This window comes from Rhinatrema bivittatum, chromosome 11 (genome assembly GCF_901001135.1).
Source record: "Rhinatrema bivittatum chromosome 11, aRhiBiv1.1, whole genome shotgun sequence".
NCBI classification, from domain to species: domain Eukaryota; kingdom Metazoa; phylum Chordata; class Amphibia; order Gymnophiona; family Rhinatrematidae; genus Rhinatrema; species Rhinatrema bivittatum.
This window is the reverse complement of record NC_042625.1, coordinates 66,340,942-66,363,268: the sequence shown is the minus strand read 5'-3', so window position 1 is coordinate 66,363,268 and position 22,327 is coordinate 66,340,942. Positions and strand designations below refer to the sequence as shown.

Below are 22,327 nucleotides of genomic sequence, written 5' to 3'. Positions count from 1 at the left end.
TGAAACTAGGTGGCTATGTTCATTCGCTCTGCATGGGGCTCCATGGTTAGGTGGCTATGTATTCATTACTTATGTGCTCGATGCTCTTTTAGTACATATGTATCAATGGTTTATAAATAAGCAGCTCACGTTTTCAAAGAGAAACTTCCTGGTTTGTTTGTTTTTAATTAGCATAAAGTATGCATGCTAAAAGTGCCCATGCCGTATGCATGCATTCAAGGAGGGCTAAATAGCAGGTGGGCTTTTTTTTGAACATGTTATGTGAATGTTTGGGGTTTTTTTCCCCCTCGTGGGATGCCTTTTCACAGTCTGGCTAAAGTATTCATGCTCTGGAAGTTTCTCGGGTTAGGTGTAGCCATCAGTGTAATAGGTCCCAGCCCCCAGTTGGGGGATTGTCATCGTCCTGACCCTTGGAAGAACTGCTTTGTAAGTTCAGGATCAGGGTGCAGGCCTTTACAGATTGGCTTCCTCTTTTTGGACTGTAACTATTAAGAATTTCAAGTTATCTGTCTTTTCACTGGCATTTGAAATCTTGGCTGTTCAATGGCTGGAGTCTGAACTGGAATTAAGTTGACAAGGTTGCTATGGAGTTTGTTTCTCTGTTCTGAAAAGGACAAGACTTTTGACTTTATTATTATGGGAGGATATTAGTCATATGATTTTTTTTTATTTGCATTGTCTAGTTTATTTTATTTAGGATTTTTATTTAGGATTTTTAATGTCATCAGATAAAGATTATGTTGTATACAGTGTTTAAGAAAATAGGGTTTGCTTTTTTATTTACTTAGATGTGGGTCAGATGTTTTAATTTTGTTCTGTTAATTGTGGGATTGACTTTTTTTTTATTATTGATTTGAATGATTGTAATCCAACTTGGAATGACCTATTGGCCATAGGAGGTGTAATTTAAATTTGTAAATTACATTAAATTCACTTGTTTATTTACATCTTCAAAAAATTCCAATAGATTAGTAAGGCAAGACATCCTCTTGCTAAATCCCTGTTGGCCTGTCTCATTAAGCCATGTCTATATGACCAGTAATTCTGTTTTAAAGAAAAGCTTCTACTATTTCACACTGCACCAAAACTAGGCTCCCTGGTCTATTATTTTCTGGATCACCCTGTATAAAAATTGGGATTATATTGGACACCCTTCAGTCTTCAAATACAGTGAGTAATTTCAATGGTATGTTACAGAGTAGTAAAAGGTCAGCAATTTCATATTTGAGTTCTTTCAAACTCTTGGGTGAATACTATCAGGTCCTGGTGATTTGTTACCCATTAGCTTTCTCTATTATACAGTATCATCTAATTCTACAGTGATTGGCTTCACATACTGTAATTCAATGCCATCAAAGAATGGTTCTGGAATGGTATCTCCCCAAAATCCTCCACAGTAAAGATCTAAGCAAAGAATTAATTTAGTTTTTCCTCAATGGTCTTGTCCTCCCTGAGTGCCCCTTTTACTCCATCATTCAGTGGTCCAACCAACTCCCTCACAGGCTTTTTTCTTTGATTGTAATGCTGGGCCAACTATGAGTCATCCCCGCAACTGGTCTCACTCACCCAGGACATCAATGGAGTCTCTTCATGGCAAGAATGCCTCCATCTCCTGCATCCTTCCTGCCCACCAATGCTTCCCCTAGGCATGTGTGCACTAGGGTTGCCAATTGGCTCCAGATTTTCAGGAGAAGTTTATTCAGTCCTGCTTTTACTCACTTGCATGCAGGTACTTCTAGACTTGCTTTTTTTAGGGAATGCAATTGGGAAATCAGAATAAATTCCAGCATGCAATGGGGTAAAACCAGAACTGGATTAACCTGTCCTGAAAAGCTAGAGCCAATTGGCAACCCTAGCATGCACTGCACGACAGCCTATGAGCGCCCTGTGTGTTACGGTCGTGGACCCTTAGGCCGGCTGAGACAGTGGATGGTATGCTGTGGAGGCCCACAGCAAACGTCACAGCCGGGAGGCAGCACAGAAGAGACTCGGAAGAGGCTTCACCACTGGAAGTCCGAGGTCCCCCCAGGAGGAGCCCGTAGGGACCCGGACCTCTTGGACTTAGGTGGGACCCTATGCGACCAAGGATCCAGGCTGCGGCCGAAGAGATGGATGAAGGATGGCTGGGCCCAGGTAGTAGAAGAGTCTTCACCCTTGGAAGCCCGCGGCTCCCCCGGGAGGAGCCCGTGAGAGCCCGAGCTGCTGGGACTTAGAAGAATCCTCTGGGCCAGCAAGTACCGGATACCTGAGGTGATGGAAGAAGCCGAAGTCGGAGTCCAAGAGTGAAGCCGGGTCAGAAGCCAGAAGTCAGAGATCCAAACCAAAGCCAGGGACAAAAGCAGAAGACGGAGTCGTGGAACGTAGCCGGGTCAAAGTATCTTTTTATTTTTGGCACTGGAGCAGGTCCTGTAGAATGGCAGGAGCAATGCTTTTGCCTCTGTCCTGTTCCAGCTGCTTTCGCTACTTTGTTTTCTTTCTCTCTGCTTCTTTCTTTCTCCAGCCTGCTTCAGCTGATGCCTTGCTTCTCAGATGTTACCTTCTTTCTGGCAAAAGCACATAAGCCAGGCCCTTTTTTCTGACCTGGGGTACCCATCCTCTGCTGATAATGTCAGAGAAAATAGTACCCAGGGGTCCTCATGGGGTAACATGTACAATTAAAAAAAAACTTTCCATTTTCCCCTGCTTACAATAGCCAGCAGGAATGATAATGTTTGGCACAGTCTAGATCATTGAAATAACTTTCAGTAACCTTAATTAAACTGAAGCACTACAGGAAATAGAGTATTCTTACACTGGTCTCTTCACTGAATTTTCTCACATGGAAAATTCCTCTTAGAATCTGTAATTACTTGGCAAGTTGTCAAGCCTAAATCTCAGCAAACAAGTCACAGTGAAATCCTGAACTGGATTCTTGCTTATTGTCCCAGCACAGGGGCTTTCCCTGGCCATAGAAACACACCAAACCAGCCTAGCACTGATCATCCCCAACACTCAATCTAGTTCAAACATTTATTTTTAAACTATTTTTGGGGGGGGGCTTCATGGGCTTATGGGGATTCATCGTTCTCTCCAGGACCCTCTATCATACAGCTGAGCAGCAGAGGCTATCCCATCATCCCTTGCTGCTGTCCCTGCCATCCTCTGTGCTCCGATCTGCCTCTATCACTCCCAGGGAGGGGGAGGGGGAGCTATGGTAGCTTGTCACTTTTGCAGAAGCTTGGTAAGTGCCCGCCCTTTCCTCCTTGCCTTTATTTTATTCTGTCTCAGCTTTGTTTTACTTTGATTTTACTTTTGTGTCTGCCCCTGCGGTGCTGATATAACCTGGCCCCTTTAAGAGTCCAGGCTATGACATCATCATCATTACTGGGCTACTAATGAAAATAAGCCAATCAATAACCAACCTCGTTTCCTTGGTGCAACAGCTCTACAACCTCCAAACTATCAAGGAAACCTCTTGATATGTGGTTTTTTGTGCAGTTGCTATCTATGGATCAGCCTCTTATTTTAGCTGGCCCATTGGGATAGCTCCCGTGTTTTATTCTTTAATGTTTTAACAAACAAATTTCTTTATCTTTTTCTGTTTTTCTACTGTGCAAATCCCCTTTAAAACTATATACTTTCGTTCTCCCGTTATGCGGTCCAACCCTTCATTTATTGTTGTCTTTAAATAGTAAAGATGACTTATCTTTTGTCTGCTCAATTGCTGCCGCTACTTAAGGGTTTGCTTCCGCTTGCCCAACATTCGCCATGTTTCGGCAGTAATCTGCCTGCTTCAGGGGCCACGGGAAAAGTTTTTGTGATGTCCGAGTCTCGGATCCTCTGTCGAAATGCTCTCAAGCATTGTGAAGGTGCCGCTCACAGTGACGAGTTAACACGTAGAAACACAGGACTTGAGAGCATTTTGACGGAGGATCCGAGACTCTGTGCGGCTTGGCACAGAAAAGCAGTAAAATGTGCGGCTTGGCTGCACATTTTGTTTTCTGAATCGCGCAGGAATACCTAATAGGGCCATCAACATGCATTTGCATGTTGCGGGTGCTATTAGGTTCGGGGGATTGGACGCGCATTTTCGGCCCCTTACTGAATAAGGGGTAATGCTAGCACGCGCGTCCAATGGCGGTTTAACAGTCGGAGCGCACTGTACTGTATCGGCCCGTATATGCCTTAATTCCTTCAGCACCCAATTCCACGTATCTGGGGAAAAAAGAACAATATCTTTCTGAGCACAGCTGAGGTCAGAGATTGTGTAACCCATGGTGCTCAAGTGGCCCCTAGTGGAAATTTCTTGAACTTTTGCTGCTCGTGTTAGTGCCATCTCTCCAAGGAGGCGTGAGATCGAGCAGCATCGGCTCTCCCAGCAGGCTGCTTTAGAGGAAGCCAGCTCCCTGGAGAGCAAACCGGAAGCTCCAGGGAGGATAACTTCAGCTATTTTTCTGGGGCTCCTCTTGCCGAGGCATGGACATATTCTTTGTGCCTAACTCACCCGTCACTCCCAGGCAATGATTCGCCCGCTTACAATTAATGGGGTTTCTAATAGGATTTGGTGATGTAACCCAAAGTGAGGGTAGAAAGAGGAAACAGATGTTGCTCTTCTTCCAGCTGGGTCTTCGGAAGGGAAACAAAAGACTGATCCCATCCAGGCAGTCTCCCAAGGATGGAGAGGAAGACAGAGGCTTGAAAGCAACAATCAGATGGAATACAATTGCCTTAAAAATAACAACTTTAGGTGTTCTGTTTGATTTGTAACACTCTGAAAGCATTTGCAAAATGCTTTTGCATTAGCAATGTCAGTACCAACACTTAACACTTTTTTCTCCTTTTGCCTGTGTAGGTAAAAGTGAACCTAACCAAGAAAAGAACCGGTTCTTTCAACTAGCTGGAATACTCATCAGGTAAGTATTTGTTACTGAAAGAAACTTTACTTTCTCTAAAAGTACTTGCTTGACTACTCCTCCTTTAAAGACTTTGAGTCTTTGTGAGAATTGGTTTTCTTTCACGTGCTGTGGATCACAGCTACGTTCCTGGGTAAATGGTAAGTATTAAAATTGCTTGTTCTCCTGTTTGTTTGTGTCTGTGCTTTTCTTGTCTCTTTCTTTTTCTATATATTCTCTCTCCCTTTTTCATTACTTGTGAGTTTTGAATCACTCTGTATGTAATTCTCTCTTTTTCCTTAAATATTAAACCAGAGTTACTGGGTGTTGTTTCTTCAGAATTTCTCTGTCACTCTGTATTTCTACTGTGATATCTCATGGGTTTTTTTTCCTCTGGGAGTCTAGCTAGACTGGGTGTTTGTTTCGTGATCTGTGCACGTCACTAATCTTCGTCCCCTCCACCAATGTTGGCCGGCGTGGCTGGCAGAGCGCCGGTAGTGATCACAGCTTGAGTGGCTGAAGGGGCTCTTTCTCCTGGGTTTGTGTGGGGAGCATAGTCTCCTGGCTTGTTTGTCAACCTATCTAGGCTTTAAATAAGAAAAAGTATTTTTCTGACTACACTGCCACCAATTATCTTCTGAAAATCGGTTTAGTTTTGAGTTCCCTTTTCCTGTGGTCTTGTAGCCTTGTTGAACTGGGCTAGCTAAGTGAATAAAATAAAAAATAATTGTTTCCTTACTTTGGCTAATGCACAGAGGAATTTCTTCAGAGATCTTTTGAGTTCAGTACAATATAGTTTCTCTCCCTCTCTCTCTCTCTCTGCATACACACACTTCTTGAATTTCTTTTGTCCAGGGCCAGTTATTCACAATTCAGTTTCTTACCAGGTTGCAGATACAACTCTGTCTTCTAAGAATTCTGGTGGTGATCAAGCACTGCTGCAATATTCTCTCACCTGCTTTCAATCTCACTGGACTGGAACCCAGTGTATTATTTTCTTTCAGGAGTTCAATGTTTCTCTTCAGGAATCATAACAGTTTCCCTTTCACTGTATATGCTGTGCTGCTCCTGAAAAAAGCTTGTTTTATTCACTGCTTTATCTGTTACAGTGGGATACAGGTGTATGCTAGATAAATAAGTCATCTAGCTGCTTTATAGCATTCAGGGCTAAATATGGACCTGGATGTCCCAGCACAAGATATTACAACAGTTTGTACTTAAGATATTACTACAGTTTGTACAAAGCCTCTATATGTAACAGAGACTCAGCTTTGAATATGAAAGAGATATAATCAGAGATTATTCTATTTATGCAAGAGAGATATTTCCTAACTCTCCTTCAGTAACTTACAATAGCTCTCTCTGGACTCTTCATGTAAGAGACAAGTATACATAACTTACAATAATGGGTAACTAGGTATGTAATCATAAATACCTATCCCAGTCTCATTCAGCATTTTAATTAATCTGTCAAAGGCTGATAAATACTCTTGCGATTCAGTCTCTATTACATTTAACAGTTTAATTGTCCTCACCTGACCCTTTCCTTGATTTATTTTTCACTTTTCCACAATTAATTTGCTCAATAACCATTCACACATTCACTTATCATTCACACAAAGTATATGCCTTCCTCTCTATGTGTTTCTATCTCTTTTAAGTAAATTAGAGCGGACCCTGGAAGAGTTGAGCTGTGAAAACCCTTCTGTTCTCTGTCTCTGACAATTGCAGCTCTCCCTCTCTAGAATCTTCACTGTCCTCATCCTTGCAAGAACCCTACACCACCTCTGAAGCTAGCTTAAATAGTTCCCCAAGATACGTTAGAGAGAATTTTAATATGGTTTTCTCCTAAGAATATTCCTCTTCTTTATATGAAGTTGTAGGAATAAACATTTGCAAATTTTGTAGTCTAATTATGAATCTGGATGGGATCTGAATTACTCAATCAGTGGGAGCCTCATGGCAGCACCTCGTCAGCATGTGCTCATCAAATGGTGGAGCTAGCTCATTTGCATACTGACTAGAAAGTTACAGCAGCGTTGCAGTATTGTCTGATGCTGGATAAATAAATTGCATTGGACAGTATAGCCATCTACTGATGTGCTGGCAGTTTAAAGATTTTATTGAATGCGTTAAACTGCTGCATGTTTGGAACCTGCCTCTCCTGTGTCTTAAGAGTGTCAAGAAATAAATGAGACAGTAGGACTCAAAGATAGTGGACTGAAGTTTTATTTGGATTCACAAGCGTGCATGAAGAGTGGAAGGACTGGACAGGGCGTACACCCTTGGATAAAAACCCTGTTGGTATATGACAGACGTAGCAGTTGCTGGTTGCAATAGCACTTCCTCAGTGTTAAGGTGCTTGCACATCCTCCTTCATATTTAAACAGTATGAACTAAAGGGTGGCAGAGAAGCAATAGTCCCTAGGAGCTTATTACCTGTCCAGAAATATTTTGTGGGTTACATTTTTGCCTGGTTTATTGTTTTAGTGAGGTATGCTTTCTATGCTTTGCTCTGCATTAAGCTCCTGGATGACACCTTTCTCCCAAGAGAAACTTGGTGCAAGATTGGTGTGGCCAACAAGTAGTCCTCCAACAAAGTGGTGATCCTGAACACACTATACTGGCAAGTCGTCTTTAAGGGCCAGGCCACAGAATATGCAGCTCCAGAGCTGCCTCTGACAAGTGGGTTTTCAACCAACCCACCTTCCATCCAGGGCTGTCCCCTTCCCCCACCACCTGCTCTACAATTGCACCAACACTGTTGCCAGAAGGCCTGGAGCTATGCAAGTTCTACTCCACTCCTGCTCACCGCATCCATGCCTGCCTGACCCTTTGAGAGCTGGGCTGGACGTGGGCTCCCCTTCCTACCAGTGGGCCTGATGCAAAGGGCCGTACCAAAGGGCTTGCCTCTTCTTGGTAAATTCTCACTCATTCCTTTTACCCGTCAAATGATTATCTAGGCTTAAGGATGGAGAATGATTTTGTCTGTTCACTTTCATACTTCTTTGAGAATTTAGATCTGTTGATGTAAGACTAGATATAGGGTTTAGTTTTCAGCTTTATAGCCCTTCATATAAACAAATCCCAGACAAGTAAAAATGTACACAAAAACCCCATTTTCTGCTGCATATTCACCACTGCCTATGTCAGTGAGGTAACAGTGACACCTGGTGTTGAATATGATGAATTGCAGGTGTTGTTTCTTAAGGAAATGGTTCTCAGACTTTCCTGACAACTAACCGTATCCCCTTCAAAAGTTTGAGATGTTTTGTCTACCCAACGATCACAAGAATTCAAAATTCACAGATAAATAATATATTTACATTTCAGTGGAGCCTATTATTCAATTGACATTTTACTGCCTAACCATAAGCAAACACACCCACTGGACCCTGAAACTGCTGAGTTCAAATGGAGTCTAGTATGAGGTGACATCAGTGGTACAGAGCAGGCACTGTGGAGGTAATTGCAGGACACATTTCATGAGGTACTTTATTGTCTCTTCTTGACAAATTGGGGCCAGTTTGAAGGTCCAGAGAGGAAAAGAGGGAGCTGCAGCAGGAACAGGTAGCCCAGGATTATTTTGTTCCTTTCAAACGAAATGGGGAGAAGAATATTATAAGTGAACACTGTCTAATCACCTCACCTCTCCTCAAATCAAAAAATACAACAACAACAAAAAAGTATAGGACATATTTTAGATGTGCATACTGGGAGTAATTCTGAAAGCCATTTAGGCACCTAAAAGCAGGTTTTATGCACATACATGCTGTTACAAAATTGGCTAAGAATTAGTACACCTGTAACCTGGTTTCTTGCGTACTTTTATGCAAAGTGGGGTTAAGGCATTCCAGGGGGGTGGAAATAGGCAGAGTCACGCATACATGTGGATTTTAAATTGCACAAGTTCCACCCTCTAAGAAGAGACGCGACATACGTGAGTAAACCTCTGTACGCGCCTGACCACTTACAAAGTAAACCTACGCACATACGGTTGCTCTGTCAACCCTTGGGTCAGTCTCTGAGGATTTTACAGATCCCTACTATGTGGGGAGTTGAAAAATTATCCTCATTATAGGCAGAAAATGGAGTTACCATGTATATACAGCAGTGAATACTTAAAACACAATTTAAAAAATACAAATAAATTGTACATAGAATATAAAAGAATTTAGACTTCAGGACATCACGTCCTAATATCGGAGTATAAATGGGTGAATTTTCAAAGCCTTCCACAGTGCTCGTGTGGGTAAAATCAGTTTGTCTGCATGTTGTAAGTGCATTTTCAGAAGCGAGGGTTGCTGCTACCCAGAAAAGTATATTTGTACAAAAGGGGCACGTTGAGGGCATCCCTAGAGCAGGGTTTGCAGGTACATGCAGAATACTTGCATATATCAGGCATGCACCCATGCTTGTACACTGGCTAAGTAAATCCCGAATATTAACTCTGCCTTCTCTTTAGTCTGCAGTTTTTGAGTGGCGGGTATGAAGCAAGTGGTGGAGGGTATGAGTAAACCTTTGGAGGGTCTTGGCAAACTGGTAATTGGAAATTTGCACGCAGCTAAGTATTTTCATGAGCGAGATATGCACATTCATCCGCTAACTTTAAGAAAAGGGAGCATGGGGGCTAAGCTACACGGAGCAGCAGTTACTACCCCTAACAGAAGGCATGGGGATTACTACATGATTACATGATTTTCATGCAACTGCAGGATCTCTCGCTGCTTCAACAGCGGGGAAGGGGAATTGGATTCAGTAATGACAGCCAATGCTGGGCCCTGACTTTTTACGGTCCAGGGTACTGATACGCAGACATTAGGGAAAAAGCGCAGGACTGCTTCTACGGCCAAGTCCAAAAGCAAAGTACATTCAAGCAGCATTGTTTTGAATTATCAAGGCCGCTCACCCTGTAAAAATGTTGCTAGCAGTAATTTTGTTATGAGTGACAGTTGATTGGTTTTGATTATAAATATGACTACCCTTAACTTAAGGCATGGGGTAACCTGCATGGAGTGGCAATTACTGCCATAAGAAACTTGCTGGGCAGACTGGATGGGCCATTTGGTCTTTTTCTGCCATCATTACTTTGTTACTATATAAACCCAGGAAGTCATGCACGCTTGCGTCCAAAGCAACACAGGAGAGTTGGCGGCATCTGCCACGTAGCGTCAGGCAGAGTGCAGCGGCCTGTCGCACTGCAGCATCTGGAAATGGGAAACCCCTGCTCGGGTCTGGAAGTAAGTGAGACAGTCTGTGGCCTTGTCCCACGGACCGCCAAACGCAACACCTAATTCCTGTATGACCCAGAGGCCACACGGTACAAGGAAACGCATGTACGCTGCACCAAAGCTGTCAGAAGGGTAGAGCCAGAGAACCGATTACCCAAACCTCAGCATGGGCTCTTTAGTTGATATGGAAAGAACACCTTTTAAAACACTATTGAGCACGTAGCATAGTAAGAAAAAGACCCCAGTGGTCCATCCGATCTGCCCAGTAATTGCAGGTTACCCCCATGCCCTCTGTTTAGGGCAGTAACTGGCACTCCATGTATGTAGGTTACCCCTCTGCTTCATTTCCATCCTTTAGCCGTGAGGGATGCTCTGTGTTTCTTTTCTAATTTCAGTAGAGTAACATCCTAGCTGAAAAGGGCTTAAAGCTTATGAGGAGTCAAAATCTTGAGGCGTGGATGGCGTGGGACGATTGTGTGTGTGTGTGGGGGGGGGGGGGATGAATGTCTAAACAAGAAATTATTCTCTCCTGCCATGGCTGAAAGTTACACTCTCCCAGTACTAAAAATTGGATTTCACAGTTGGAAACACTGAGTTGGAAACACAGTTGGATACCCTGTGAGATGAATTCTTCCTCCAGCCACTGAGGGAACGTCTGCCACAGTAAAATAGTTAATCCAGCACAATTGTAATATTAATCAGTACTTTTCTGCCCCCCCTTTACCTGGATTTCCATTCCTTTGTTTCAGCTCCAGGCATGAATACAAATCTATTCCATGCATAGTAAGAGACTCACGACCCGGGCAGGGGGCCTCCTGTCCTCTCTCCTTCCATTCTAATGACAATATTATCTGAGATACTAAGGAAGCAGCAGCCTTGTGGGAGTCGGGATTGTGTTCTGCCTCCGGCACAGCTTCCCTCGGGAGCCTAGAGTTTAATGGCATCGCACGGTTCTCCAGCACACTTCACCGAATACAAAGGGGAAAAAAAGCTTTTGTAAAGTCAGAGAGGGAGAGTCAGCAGGGCTGAATGGGGAGGTAATAGGAAGCTTTGGCTGCTAAGAACTGAAAGATGAGATGCTGCAGGCAGGCAGAGATTCCATACAGATTCATTCCATCCCCTTTATCATTTCGGTTGCCATTCTCTGTACCTTTTCTAATTCCGCCATATCTTTCTTGAGATGTAGTGACCAGAACTGCACACAATACTCAAGATGAGGTCGCACCATGGAGCGAGACAGAGGCATTCTGATATTCTCTCTTTTACTCTCCATTCCTTTCCTAAATATTCCTAGCATTCTATTTGCTTTCTTGGCTGCTGCCACACACTGGGCAGAAGGTTTCGGGGCTTAGGAGGGGCCTAGTGGTTAGAACAATGGGCTGAGAACCAGAGAAGCTAGGGCTCAAATCCCAGTTCCCCCACTGACACGTTGGGCAAGTCACAATCTCCCATTACCTCAGGTACCCACTTAGATTTCAGCTCTTTTGAGCAGGGACTTGCCATACCAAAATACTTGGCACCATTGTACAGTGCTGTGTACATCCAGAAGCACTATAAAAATAAGTATTATTAGTCTCAGACATAGTATGAGCACAATGCTCCATGCAGCACAGGTTCAAGTACTGGCACAGACTTTCCATTTCACTTCTTGGCATTTTTGCCCTACCCATTCATGCTTTGAATAACAATATATGCCCATACACTTGTCTTTGAATCACCTTTATTGAATGAATGAAAACAGTCACAGCTTTATTTATTACAGCAGTTAGACATAACAGTTTTACCATCCAGTAGCATACTGAGGGGGAGGGATGGGGGGAGGGGTAAATGCCCCCGGACGCTGGGCTACAGGATCGTGCTGACGGCTGACATAGGTGTAGCTAGGGGGAGGCCCTGCGCAGCTACCTGTAGACCCCATTCCAACCGCAGCCATAAAAAGGCAGAGAGGACCATGAGGCCATGGAAGGACCCCATCCCACCCACAGCCGAAGAAAGAGAAGAGCTGGCATGACAGGACCCCACTGGGAGCAGAAAATGAATCCCGGAAGCTTGTTCATGCCACTCATCTGAGGCATTACAAACTTACAGGGCTAGCACTTTTTCTATGCTGATCTTGCAGTGCTCAAGATCAGCATCAAGAAAGTGCTGGGTCCATGAATTTTAAATACTGCGGGCCGGCACAGAGGACGAGCAGCAGAACGAATCTTGCAGCAACGGATCTCCTCCTCCCCTATAGGCACATAGCAGCAGAAGCAGCAAACAAGTGAGAGGCTTCAGGGCTGCTGGCAAAATAGTAACTGTGTCTGCCTGCAAAAGATAGAAAAGATAGCCTATCTTGGGTGTGTGAGAATGAATGGAAGCCTGCTGGGTGTGTGTGTGTATGCGAGAATGAATGGGAGCCTAACTGGGGTGGGGGGGTGTGTGTGTGTGAGAGAGCATATGAGAAACAGAACCTGTGTATGTGTGTGCGTGAGGAAGCCTATGGGAGTGAGAGCTGATTTGTGAGAGGGAGCCTGTGGGAGTGAGGAAGCCTGTGTGTGTGTGTGTTTGTGAGAGCATGTGAGTGTGAATGAGTCTGTGAGAGTGACAGCGAGAGTGTGTGTGAGGGAGCCAGTGAGAGTGAGAGTGCGCAAGTGTATGTGTGTGTGAGGAAGCCAGTGAGAGTGAGCATGTATGCATGAGGGAACCAGTGAGAGCATGTGTTTGCATGTATGTGTGCGTAAGAGAGGAGCCACTAAGAGTTCTCAGGTATGGACAGCTGGGGATTTTTTTTTTTTTTTTTAAATCATTAGTTATAATTATTGGATGTTATTTGATGTGTCAGCTGTTTTTAAATATTTTATTAGTGCTTAGGAAATAAAAAAAATTATCTAATTATTGGATATTATTCTATTCATCAGCAGTTTTGAAATAATTATTCTTTTATTAGTATGGTTTTACTATTATAATTGATGCTTTATATTTCTTGATTTTTTGTTGATGTTTTATAAGATGGTGATGTTTCTGTTTTTCCCTTGTTACACTGTAAACAGTGTCTGGCTTCTTGGGGTTTCCATTTCAGTTTTTTGTCTGCATATTTCTGGTTCTAATTTGAGGCCCTTTATTCTGTATTTGGTGAGGGTTTGTCTCTGTTCTGTGCATGGTGAGAGATTCTGTCAGCATGGGGTATCCGTGTAGGGATCTATAGCAATCACGTTTGTTTCGTTTCCCCAGAAGGTGGTGTATTGGTATTCTGGGGCCCAGTGTAATGTTTACAGTGCTGCTTTTTCTCAGGTAGGGTTGTTTGAGGTTTTAGCATTACTGCTGTTATATTATGATAGGTTTGCAGGGTTTTGTGTTCCTTCCACTGCCAGACACATGGTGAAGTTGTTTGTGCTGCTGTTACTGAAGTGACACCAGAATTTTTGGGGTATGGTGAGTTGTAAGGAGAACCATTCGAGCTCCATTGTTGGGGACATTTCTGTGGATGCTCAATGTGTTACAGAACTGGAGGTGTAGGATTTATGTTCAGATTCTATCCCTCCCTGTGTAGATTGCAGATTTCACTCTCATATCCATACAGAATTGATTGAATGAAGCTATCAAATAATTTAAATAGTAGTTTTACTGAAACTGGACAGTTTTTGGGGTTTTTTTTAAATTGTGCAGAAAGCTTTTGGGACTTTTTTTTATTGTATCTTTTTTTTTTTATAGCCAATTTAAAGGCAAGGGGCCATGCTGTTGAGGTGAGTGCGATGTGTGAAAATATCATTTTGGTTTGCCCCCTCCATACTTTGCTCCCCACCCCCCCCCCAATACTTCTGTCTCGAGGTGCCACTGACTTTCTGTCACCTTAAGCATTACTACAAGGTAGGATTTGTGGGGGGGCACGGGGGAGGTGCACAAATGCATTGGTCCCCGGGCCCTGGAGACCCTCAGTATGCCACTGTTATCACCACCATCACTGGCATAAGGAAGGCATAATACACAAGAACTAAAATTAGCCATCCACTCATTTCTAACCAAACTAGTGAGCTGGCTGCCCAGCAGCATTCTGTGCCACGAATGCTCTGCTGCGAGCTCGTGAAAACAGCCGTCCCGGGTTGCATGCATCTGCCTCATTTTAACATGGTCACTTTTTATTTATTTATTTACAACTTTTATTTCTTGTCTGTCAACCATTCTAGATGAGTTAAAATTACGTTCATAAAATGTACATAGGAAAACTAACAATAGCAGTTTGCAGCTTTCCCCGGCTCACTGCTAGCATGGCCTGAGTAAATGTATTGAATCTTATTCAACATGGCTGCCCCCTAGCCCAGGCTCTTCCTGTCAAATGTTGCCTGAGTGGCTCTGATAAACTGCTTCTCCTTTTTGAGCCGGTGAGGAGCCACCATAGGAGGGACCAGTAACTACTTCAGCCTATCTCTCTGATTCTTGGAATATGAATCCATCATGTTTCTATGGCTGCTTGCGGTGGTAAAATATGTGTGTCCCTTCCCACCTTTCAAAGTGAATGCTGTCTGGCTTGACCTGCGCACTTGAAGGCAATTTTGTTGTATGTCTTTGTGTGTCCCTGTGGGAGACTGAGCGGCGTTTCCCTGGCTGGAAGCACAAAGCCACACTTAACTCCAGCCTTTTTCAAATGCCCTTACACTTTATCCCAAATAACATAACTTCAACACAAGCATGACTGTCTACCTTTGCAGTATATTTCCTACTCCCTGAGCTTTCAGTCAGCGTAGATTTAGAGGAGCTGCCTCTCCTGGAGCTGCAGGGGCCTCCTGAACCCAGCTGGGCTTACACTCTTACGCTCCTCAGCTGGTCCCGCCCTCAGGCCTCTCCCTTACCCTGCAAGGTCCTGTCCACAGAGCTCTCTCCCTCTGTGGGATTTAAGGTGGACCAGGCATCTAGCCTGGTCCTGCACATGCAAAAGGGGGGGGGGGGGGGTTACTTTGTGACAGCCCCCTCTCCAATGCTTTAAACAGCTTCCACTTCTTTATTGAGCCTCTTTTGATCCTATTCAAATCCTCACCTGTCTCCTTATAATCCTATGAATTCTATGAGATTAGACCAAAACCTGACAAGTCCAATTCACTTGATAAAGCTACATCTCTTTTATGACACTAGTGATGTAGCCATCCCCTGACATTCCACACCCTGAATGCCACTAGCCCAGGCATGCAGCAACAGAAATGCCTCTGCCCAGGGATGTAAGGTGCCTGACTAAGTTAGTGGTGCACCAGTATGGGCCTGAGCCCCGCCCCTCACAACCACAAAAAATGCCGGTGCCAGGAACCACCCTAGCCCTCACTTACCTGTTCCATGAGGGTCTTGCATGGAAAGTAAGGTGGGAGGGATGCCCATTCTCCTCCTTCCCCACTGACATCCCTTAAAAATGGTGCCAGTTGACTGTGAGACCGGCACCATAGTAACATCAAAATGGCGCCATCCTCAGGGCTGGCCAGCGCCATTTTATTTTATGGCTGTACAAGAAAATGGTGTCAGCCAGCCTTGAGACTGGTGCAGTTTGACTCAGACCGGGTCCAGGGCCAATGCAAGGGTATTAGATGCTCTAGGTGAGCCTTATGCCTTTGTGCATGCCCGCCCCCCTCTGCCCAGTCACACCTTCCTCTCACACAATTAAAATATTACACATTATTGCATTTATAATAGATTTTAAAGGACATTTAAAGTATAGTCATCTGAGGCAAAAATATCATTTACAAAATGCACTGGATGCCAACTAGAAGATCCTGCAAAAGGAACTCATACAGTATTAGGCCTATCGTAACATGTGTTGAGTGTGGGCTTAGCCCTCAGAAAGCCAAGAGTAAATTGACAAGAGTAAACTGAATTATAATTACAATATAAAAACTTCCCATACCAGAACAGTACTAACCACCAGCACAGCAAATATTTCATCAGATCCTAAACACCAATACACCTCCTATTAGGAAAACAGAACTAGAGATCCCTACACAGAAACTACAAGCTAGCAGAATACTTCATCTCAGTCATACATGTAGAACACTGACCAACCCATACTTAATACAGAATAAACAGACCATAAACCATAAATAGAAACATGCAGATCAAAATTGGAAACCACAAGCCAAACCCTATATACAGTAAACAATGGAAAAACAGAAACATCACCATTTCTCGTAAAATATCAAACAGTAAAATCATGAAATATAAAACATCAATCATAATGGTAGAACTATACAAATAAAAAGAATAAATATTTCAAATCAAATATTGAATAGAATAACATCCAATAATTAAAAACTCGTATAAACTTTTTCTAAGCATCAATAAAATAATTCAAAACATCAAACCCATCAATTAACATCCAATAATTAAAACAATAAGGATAAAAAATCCTCTGCTTTACATACCTGGAAACTTTTTTTCCAGATGCCCTGAGATTATCTTGGATTAGTAGGAGGAGAGAGAGGGTTGTTGCACACAAACTTTCTCCTTTCTCTCACCCACCCACACACACATACGTATGCACGCACGCACTCGCTTTCTTTTACTCACATACACACACACACACAGGCTCTTTCACTCTCACATACATGCACTCTTTTTTACTCACTTCCTCCTCCCTCCTCCAAAGGGACATTCAGCAGTTGCCTCCTTCTTCAAGCTCCCTCAGATGATGGGTTTCCTATTTCTTCTGGCCATGGGGTCCGTGACTCTGCTCTTCCTTCTGCTCCTGGCCACATGCAGACTCCCCAGCCCTTCCTCCTGCTGCTTCCGTGGGCGGGCCCCACGGTTCTTATTTCTGCCTCTCTGGAGGTGTAGGTAGTCCCAAGGTTCTACTTCCTGCTTTTCCCGAGGCGTGGGCAGGCATCACGATTCTTACTTTTGCTGATGCCAAGGCCGTGGTCAAGCCACGCAGCTCTTCCTTCTGCTGAGACTGTGACTTTTCTTCCTGCTGAGGCTGCAGCTGGGACCTGAGAATCTTCATCCTGCTTTTTCCAGGAAGGGAAAGAGGAAATGTTATGGTCGGCATCAGTCCCAGAACAGTGGCGCTTGGGCTCCAGAGGATGTTGGTGGTGCACAGCACACCACTCTTCTCATTTGGTAGTGTCTGTGCACCTCTGTGTACTATGGATGTATGCCTCTAAGGAGGGAAAGTAGTCCAGTATCTTGTCTATACCCTTGGAATGTCCACCCCTACCAATTCAGAAGATGGAGGCGATCACCAGGGTGTTAGTCTCGCAAACAAAAGCGAAAATGAGAGCTTTCCTAGGCCTTCACAGGGTATTATAGAAAATTCATATCCGATTACTCAGAGAAGGCAGAGCCTCTCACATGGCTGTTGTTGAATAAAGCCCCAGACAATGTCCAATGTTTACCAAAACAGAGAAGGCCTTCCAGGCTCTGAAAGGGGCATTATGCTCTGAACCAGTCCTGATAAGTCCAGACTTCACCAAACCTTTTACGGTGCAAACCCATGCCTCAGAGGTAGACTTGGGGGCAGTCTTAGTCCAAGAGAAGAATGGCCAAGAACACACCATGGCATACATTAGCCGGAAGCTGATGCTGTGGGAGAGGCGTTATTTAACAATCGAGAAGGAGGCCTTGGCAGTTAAGTGGGCCTTAGAGGCCTTTCGATACTACCTGCTAAGATGACAGTTCACACTCGTGACGCATAATCAACTGCTCCTATGGATAAATAAGAACAAGGAGATCAATGCAAAGGTGATGAGATGGTTCCTAGCCCTACAACCCTTCAGCTATAAGATACAACATAGGGTAGCAAAGGAAAATACTAATGCAGATTTCCTATCCAGGAAGGTGTCTCTAGTACAGGCAGGTGCTCACCCTGGTAAGGCTGAGCTGAGGGGAAGGGTATGTGAGAGAGTCCCTCAGAACACCTTAAGGGACTTCTTAAGAACCAGCCCTGCAAGGGATTCTGGGTGAAGAGAGGCCCCTCTCACCACAGTATAAGGAGTTGGGGCCCAGAAGGATTAGAGGCTCCAGGGAACAGACAGGAAGCCAGAATAAAGATGGACAACATGTGTGTGACACACATCTCCCCTGGCCTTAGTTTCTAGTGGTCTTGTTCCTTCAACACACCATAGGGGCTGCCAGCATGGGGCTGGGACCACTCTCTTATGTACCTGAAGGTTTCCTCTATGTACTTCGCTGTCTCTCAGCTCTTCCAAGTCAGCACTCTTATCTTCCAGACATTGGACTCATTCTCTGAGTGCTGGGAGCTATTTACACTGGGCATTACCTCACCCCCACTGGAAGATAATCATATTTGTGGCACTCGCTACAGAAAACGAGAGGCCCCCCCGGCACTGCTGAACGTCTGCCTGCCTATTTATTATTTTTTTTATATTGCAGGGATTACAAATTTCCAAAGCAACTAAAACAAGGCAGTAATGGAGTTCAGTCTAAGCGCAAACACAAGAGAAGGAGGAGGAGAATGTAAGCCCAATCTGACTTCGTGTCACTGGGGATCCTTACAAACAGGGAAGGCATGCCTGCCGTGAGATTGCATTATAAATATGGCGGAGTGTAAAGATTCGGATCCCCAGTGGCAGATTCTATCCGACTCCACAAGTAAATTGAACCAAAAGAGGGAAATTCGGCAGGCTAAACCGAAGCACCAGCAGAATTTCAACCAGAAAGAAAAATGTGCATTTATATTGTATTGATGACTATTTTATGCTTTTTGTCCTGATAAGGAATGATCTGCATTTGCTTTGTTGTGGATTCTAAATTGCTACTTAATATAATTGTTTAAATCCTAATGATGTATTTTGCTATATTTTTCAAGTCTTCTGTTATGCTAATGAAGTGTTAAGTAGTGCGTCTTGATGATTAGTCAAGGGAATTTAAATTGATGTAATTTATGCAGTATTAGGATTGTCTGGTTGTGATTGTAAATTTAATGTTTTACATATTCTATGAAACCCACACTGATGTTTCAAATATGAAGCAATAAATAATAAAATAAAACAAAACCCAACGTGAGGCTTCAACCGTGCCACAGCAATGATTCAGAGATTACAGATTCATCTTAGATAAATTCCTGAATTCTGCCTGGGCAGCCAGGTTCCTACCCCCGAGTGCAGGACTGTAAATGCAGCCTCCAGGGACCCTGGGAGCTTTGCATATCTGGTGAGATAATAGCCAATACCAAAACAACTTTACGACATCACAGGGCAAAACTATCATGCATAGATTCAAAGGAAGAGAGAGTGACACCATGTTTTTTAACATAAAAACAGCTTGGGTTTGGAACTGTGATAAAAAAAAAAAAAATTACAATTCAATCAATAGCAGTTGTATAAATGCAGCGAAAAACTTAAGGAATTGTGGACTGTTATAAAGATGTGAGGCCTATCACTCCTAGGAATGGATGACTGATGGGGTGGCCACAGAGATACAGAGTCTGTCATCTCTAGGGCCAGAGGGCTCAGGAGAGGGGCGCAGGGATCCAGAGCTTGTCACCTCTAAGATATGGAGGCTCAGGAGAGGGGCGCAGGGATCCAGAACCTGTCACCTCTAAGATATGGAGACTCAGAGGAGGGGCGCAGGGATCCAGAGCTTGTCACCTCTAAGATATGGAGGCTCAGGAGAGGGGCGCAGGGATCCAGAGCTTGTCACCTCTAAGATATGGAGGCTCAGGAGAGGGGCGCAGGGATCCAGAACCTGTCACCTCTAAGATATGGAGACTCAGAGGAGGGGCGCAGGGATCCAGAACCTGTCACCTCTAAGATATGGAGGCTCAGGAGAGGGGTGCAGGGATCCAGAACCTGTCACCTCTAAGATATGGAGACTCAGGGGAGGGGTGCAGGGATCCAGAACCTGTCACCTCTAGGATATGGAGGCTCAGGAGAGGGGCGCAGGGATCCAGAACCTGTCACCTCTAAGATATGGAGGCTCAGGGGAGGGGCGCAGGGATCCAGAACCTGTCACCTCTAGGATATGGAGGCTCAGGAGAGGGGCGCAGGGATCCAGAACCTGTCACCTCTAGGATATGGAGGCTCAGGGGAGGGGTGGGGGGATACAGAGCCTGTCATGTCTAGGATTGGATGGTTCAGGGACAGGTGCAGAGACAAAGCCATTTGCCTGTAGGTCTAGGTGCCTCAAAAGATAGACAAGGATACAGACTCTGTCACCTCTAGGTGTAGAGGGCTCAGAAGAAGGTTACAGGGGTATGGAGTCAATTTCTAAGACTAGGTGGATCGGGGGGTGGCCTTTTTAGTCCATCAGCTTTCATATTTTAAAATCTGGCTCATGCTGGTAATATCTGAAAGTTCTCATCACTAATGAAGATTTAGTGACTGTTTGAGAAGTTTTTGTTATAAGCACTGAGTGAGATAGTGCCATATTATTAAAGTCAGTAACAAAACTGGCATTAATCAGCAACACCTTGGATGAATATGCGAGCAAAGATTGAAACAACTCATCTGCCTATCAGAAGTTCTTCCAGGACTGTGGCATACTGTTGAGTGTTAGCATAAGAGAAGCTTGCACAGCCGGCATCCATGAAGTATCTGGTTTGCAAATGTATAAAAGACTTCTGTTCTCAGTTTTACCATTCTTGCACATTTCACATGTTCAAACTTCACAAAAAGATGCTTAAGTATCTTCTGCTATCAATTGCTGCATGTTAGAAACCACTATGAAAGCTTTTAGACCTGTGAAAATCATAAACAAAGCACACATGTAATATTTAGAAAATGTGGTAATATAACATCAATCAGAATAGTCAACCATGGTGGAAGAATCCATGTCTTTTGTCCCTTGTAGGTTCTTAGGTTGTCCTGATATTCAATCCTCACAGTGAGGTGGGTAGGCTAAAATAGCCTACTGCAGAATTAAGCTTCATAGACATAAGGAAGTCACTTTATTAAGCTCTCCCAGAACTTCTACATGGTGTTAACTCTGAAGGATTCAACATCTCTTTCATTCCTGGATGTGTCAGAGATGAGGCTCAGACAAGTGCTGATACGGGGGGATTTGGAGGACAGCAGGACATTTTGCTTTTTCTTCTGCCTGAAATAGCTCTTTAAGTGGAATCTGAATTTCTGGTGAAGAGATGCATAGATAAAAGGGTTGTAGCAGGTAGAGCTCATGGCTATGAAATGGCAGAATAGCTGAATGACATTGATGTATCTTTTGTTGATGATGGTGAAATCACTGTCCAAATCACAGATCAGGTTGAGGATCTGCAGGGGCATCCAACATATGGCAAAGGCCAAGATAGAAATGACCAGAAGAACAAAGGCTTTCCTTTTCCTCTTGTTCCACTTGGCCTGGTTCTGGTTGGCTGCTCCAGGAACATTCCTTTTGTGAAGGTGGATAGTGATTGCGCAGTAGGAGATGGTGACCGCAAACAGCGGAATCATGTATGATATCAGCAACATCATGCAGGAGTATGCAAGTCTCTGCTTCTCCATCCCTTGCCAGAACTCCTCACAGATGATGATGTCATGCCCAATGCTGTTAAGATCAAGATACCCTGTGTAGATAGAGGGTGGAGCAGCTAATGCTAGGGACACCACCCAAATGACCAGAACAATCAGACTGCAACAGCGAAGAGTAATCCGCCTACGAATGGGATATGCCACCACAATGTAGCGATCAATGGCGATTGCAGTGAGAGACAAGACAGAGACGTAGACGGTGGTTGCTTGCATCAGAGATACAACATGGCACATGAAGCGGCCAAAGAGCCATCCTCTGAGCTCAAAGGCATAGGACACAGTCAGTGGCACGCAGGTGAGGCACATAAGGAGGTCACCTATGGAAAGGTTCCCAATGAAGAAGTTGGTCGCATTGTGGAGCTGCTTGTCAGCAAAGATACACACTACCAGGAAGATGTTCCCCAGGCATGCCACTAGGAATAAGAGGCAGTAGAGTGGGATGAAGAACAGCTTGAACTGAAGCAGCAGCTGATGCCCTGCAAACATATCCAAAGGGATACTCCCGTTACTGGCACTGATGTTCGATTCCATGTGGAGTTCTGAAGTAGTCTGCATACCTTAGAAAATCTACAAAAAATGTAAAGGTATTACTAGGTTATGCTACATCATTGTACACTGGTAGACATTTCTGGTCTAGTGGAAGCACTCTTCCATTGTTACATGAGCACATGCTTTGTTAGGTTAAAAGAGAACATTTGTTAGTGTATAAAGATCAATCTTTTTGGAAGGGTTCACAGTACGGTTTCATTAAGTAGAGAAGGGGTTGCCACCTGCAGTCTAAAAA

The 22,327-nt window shown here is 44.0% G+C and overlaps 1 protein-coding gene across 1 annotated transcript; it reads right to left on the bottom strand.

Annotated features, from left to right (window-relative positions):
- Positions 1-20,875: 20,875 nt before the first annotated feature.
- Positions 20,876-22,098, bottom strand: LOC115100554 (prolactin-releasing peptide receptor-like). Its single transcript, XM_029619072.1, has one exon. The coding sequence runs from the start codon at positions 22,096-22,098 to the stop codon at positions 20,986-20,988; it is 1,113 nt and encodes a 370-aa protein (XP_029474932.1). The 3' UTR covers positions 20,876-20,985.
- Positions 22,099-22,327: the final 229 nt, after the last annotated feature.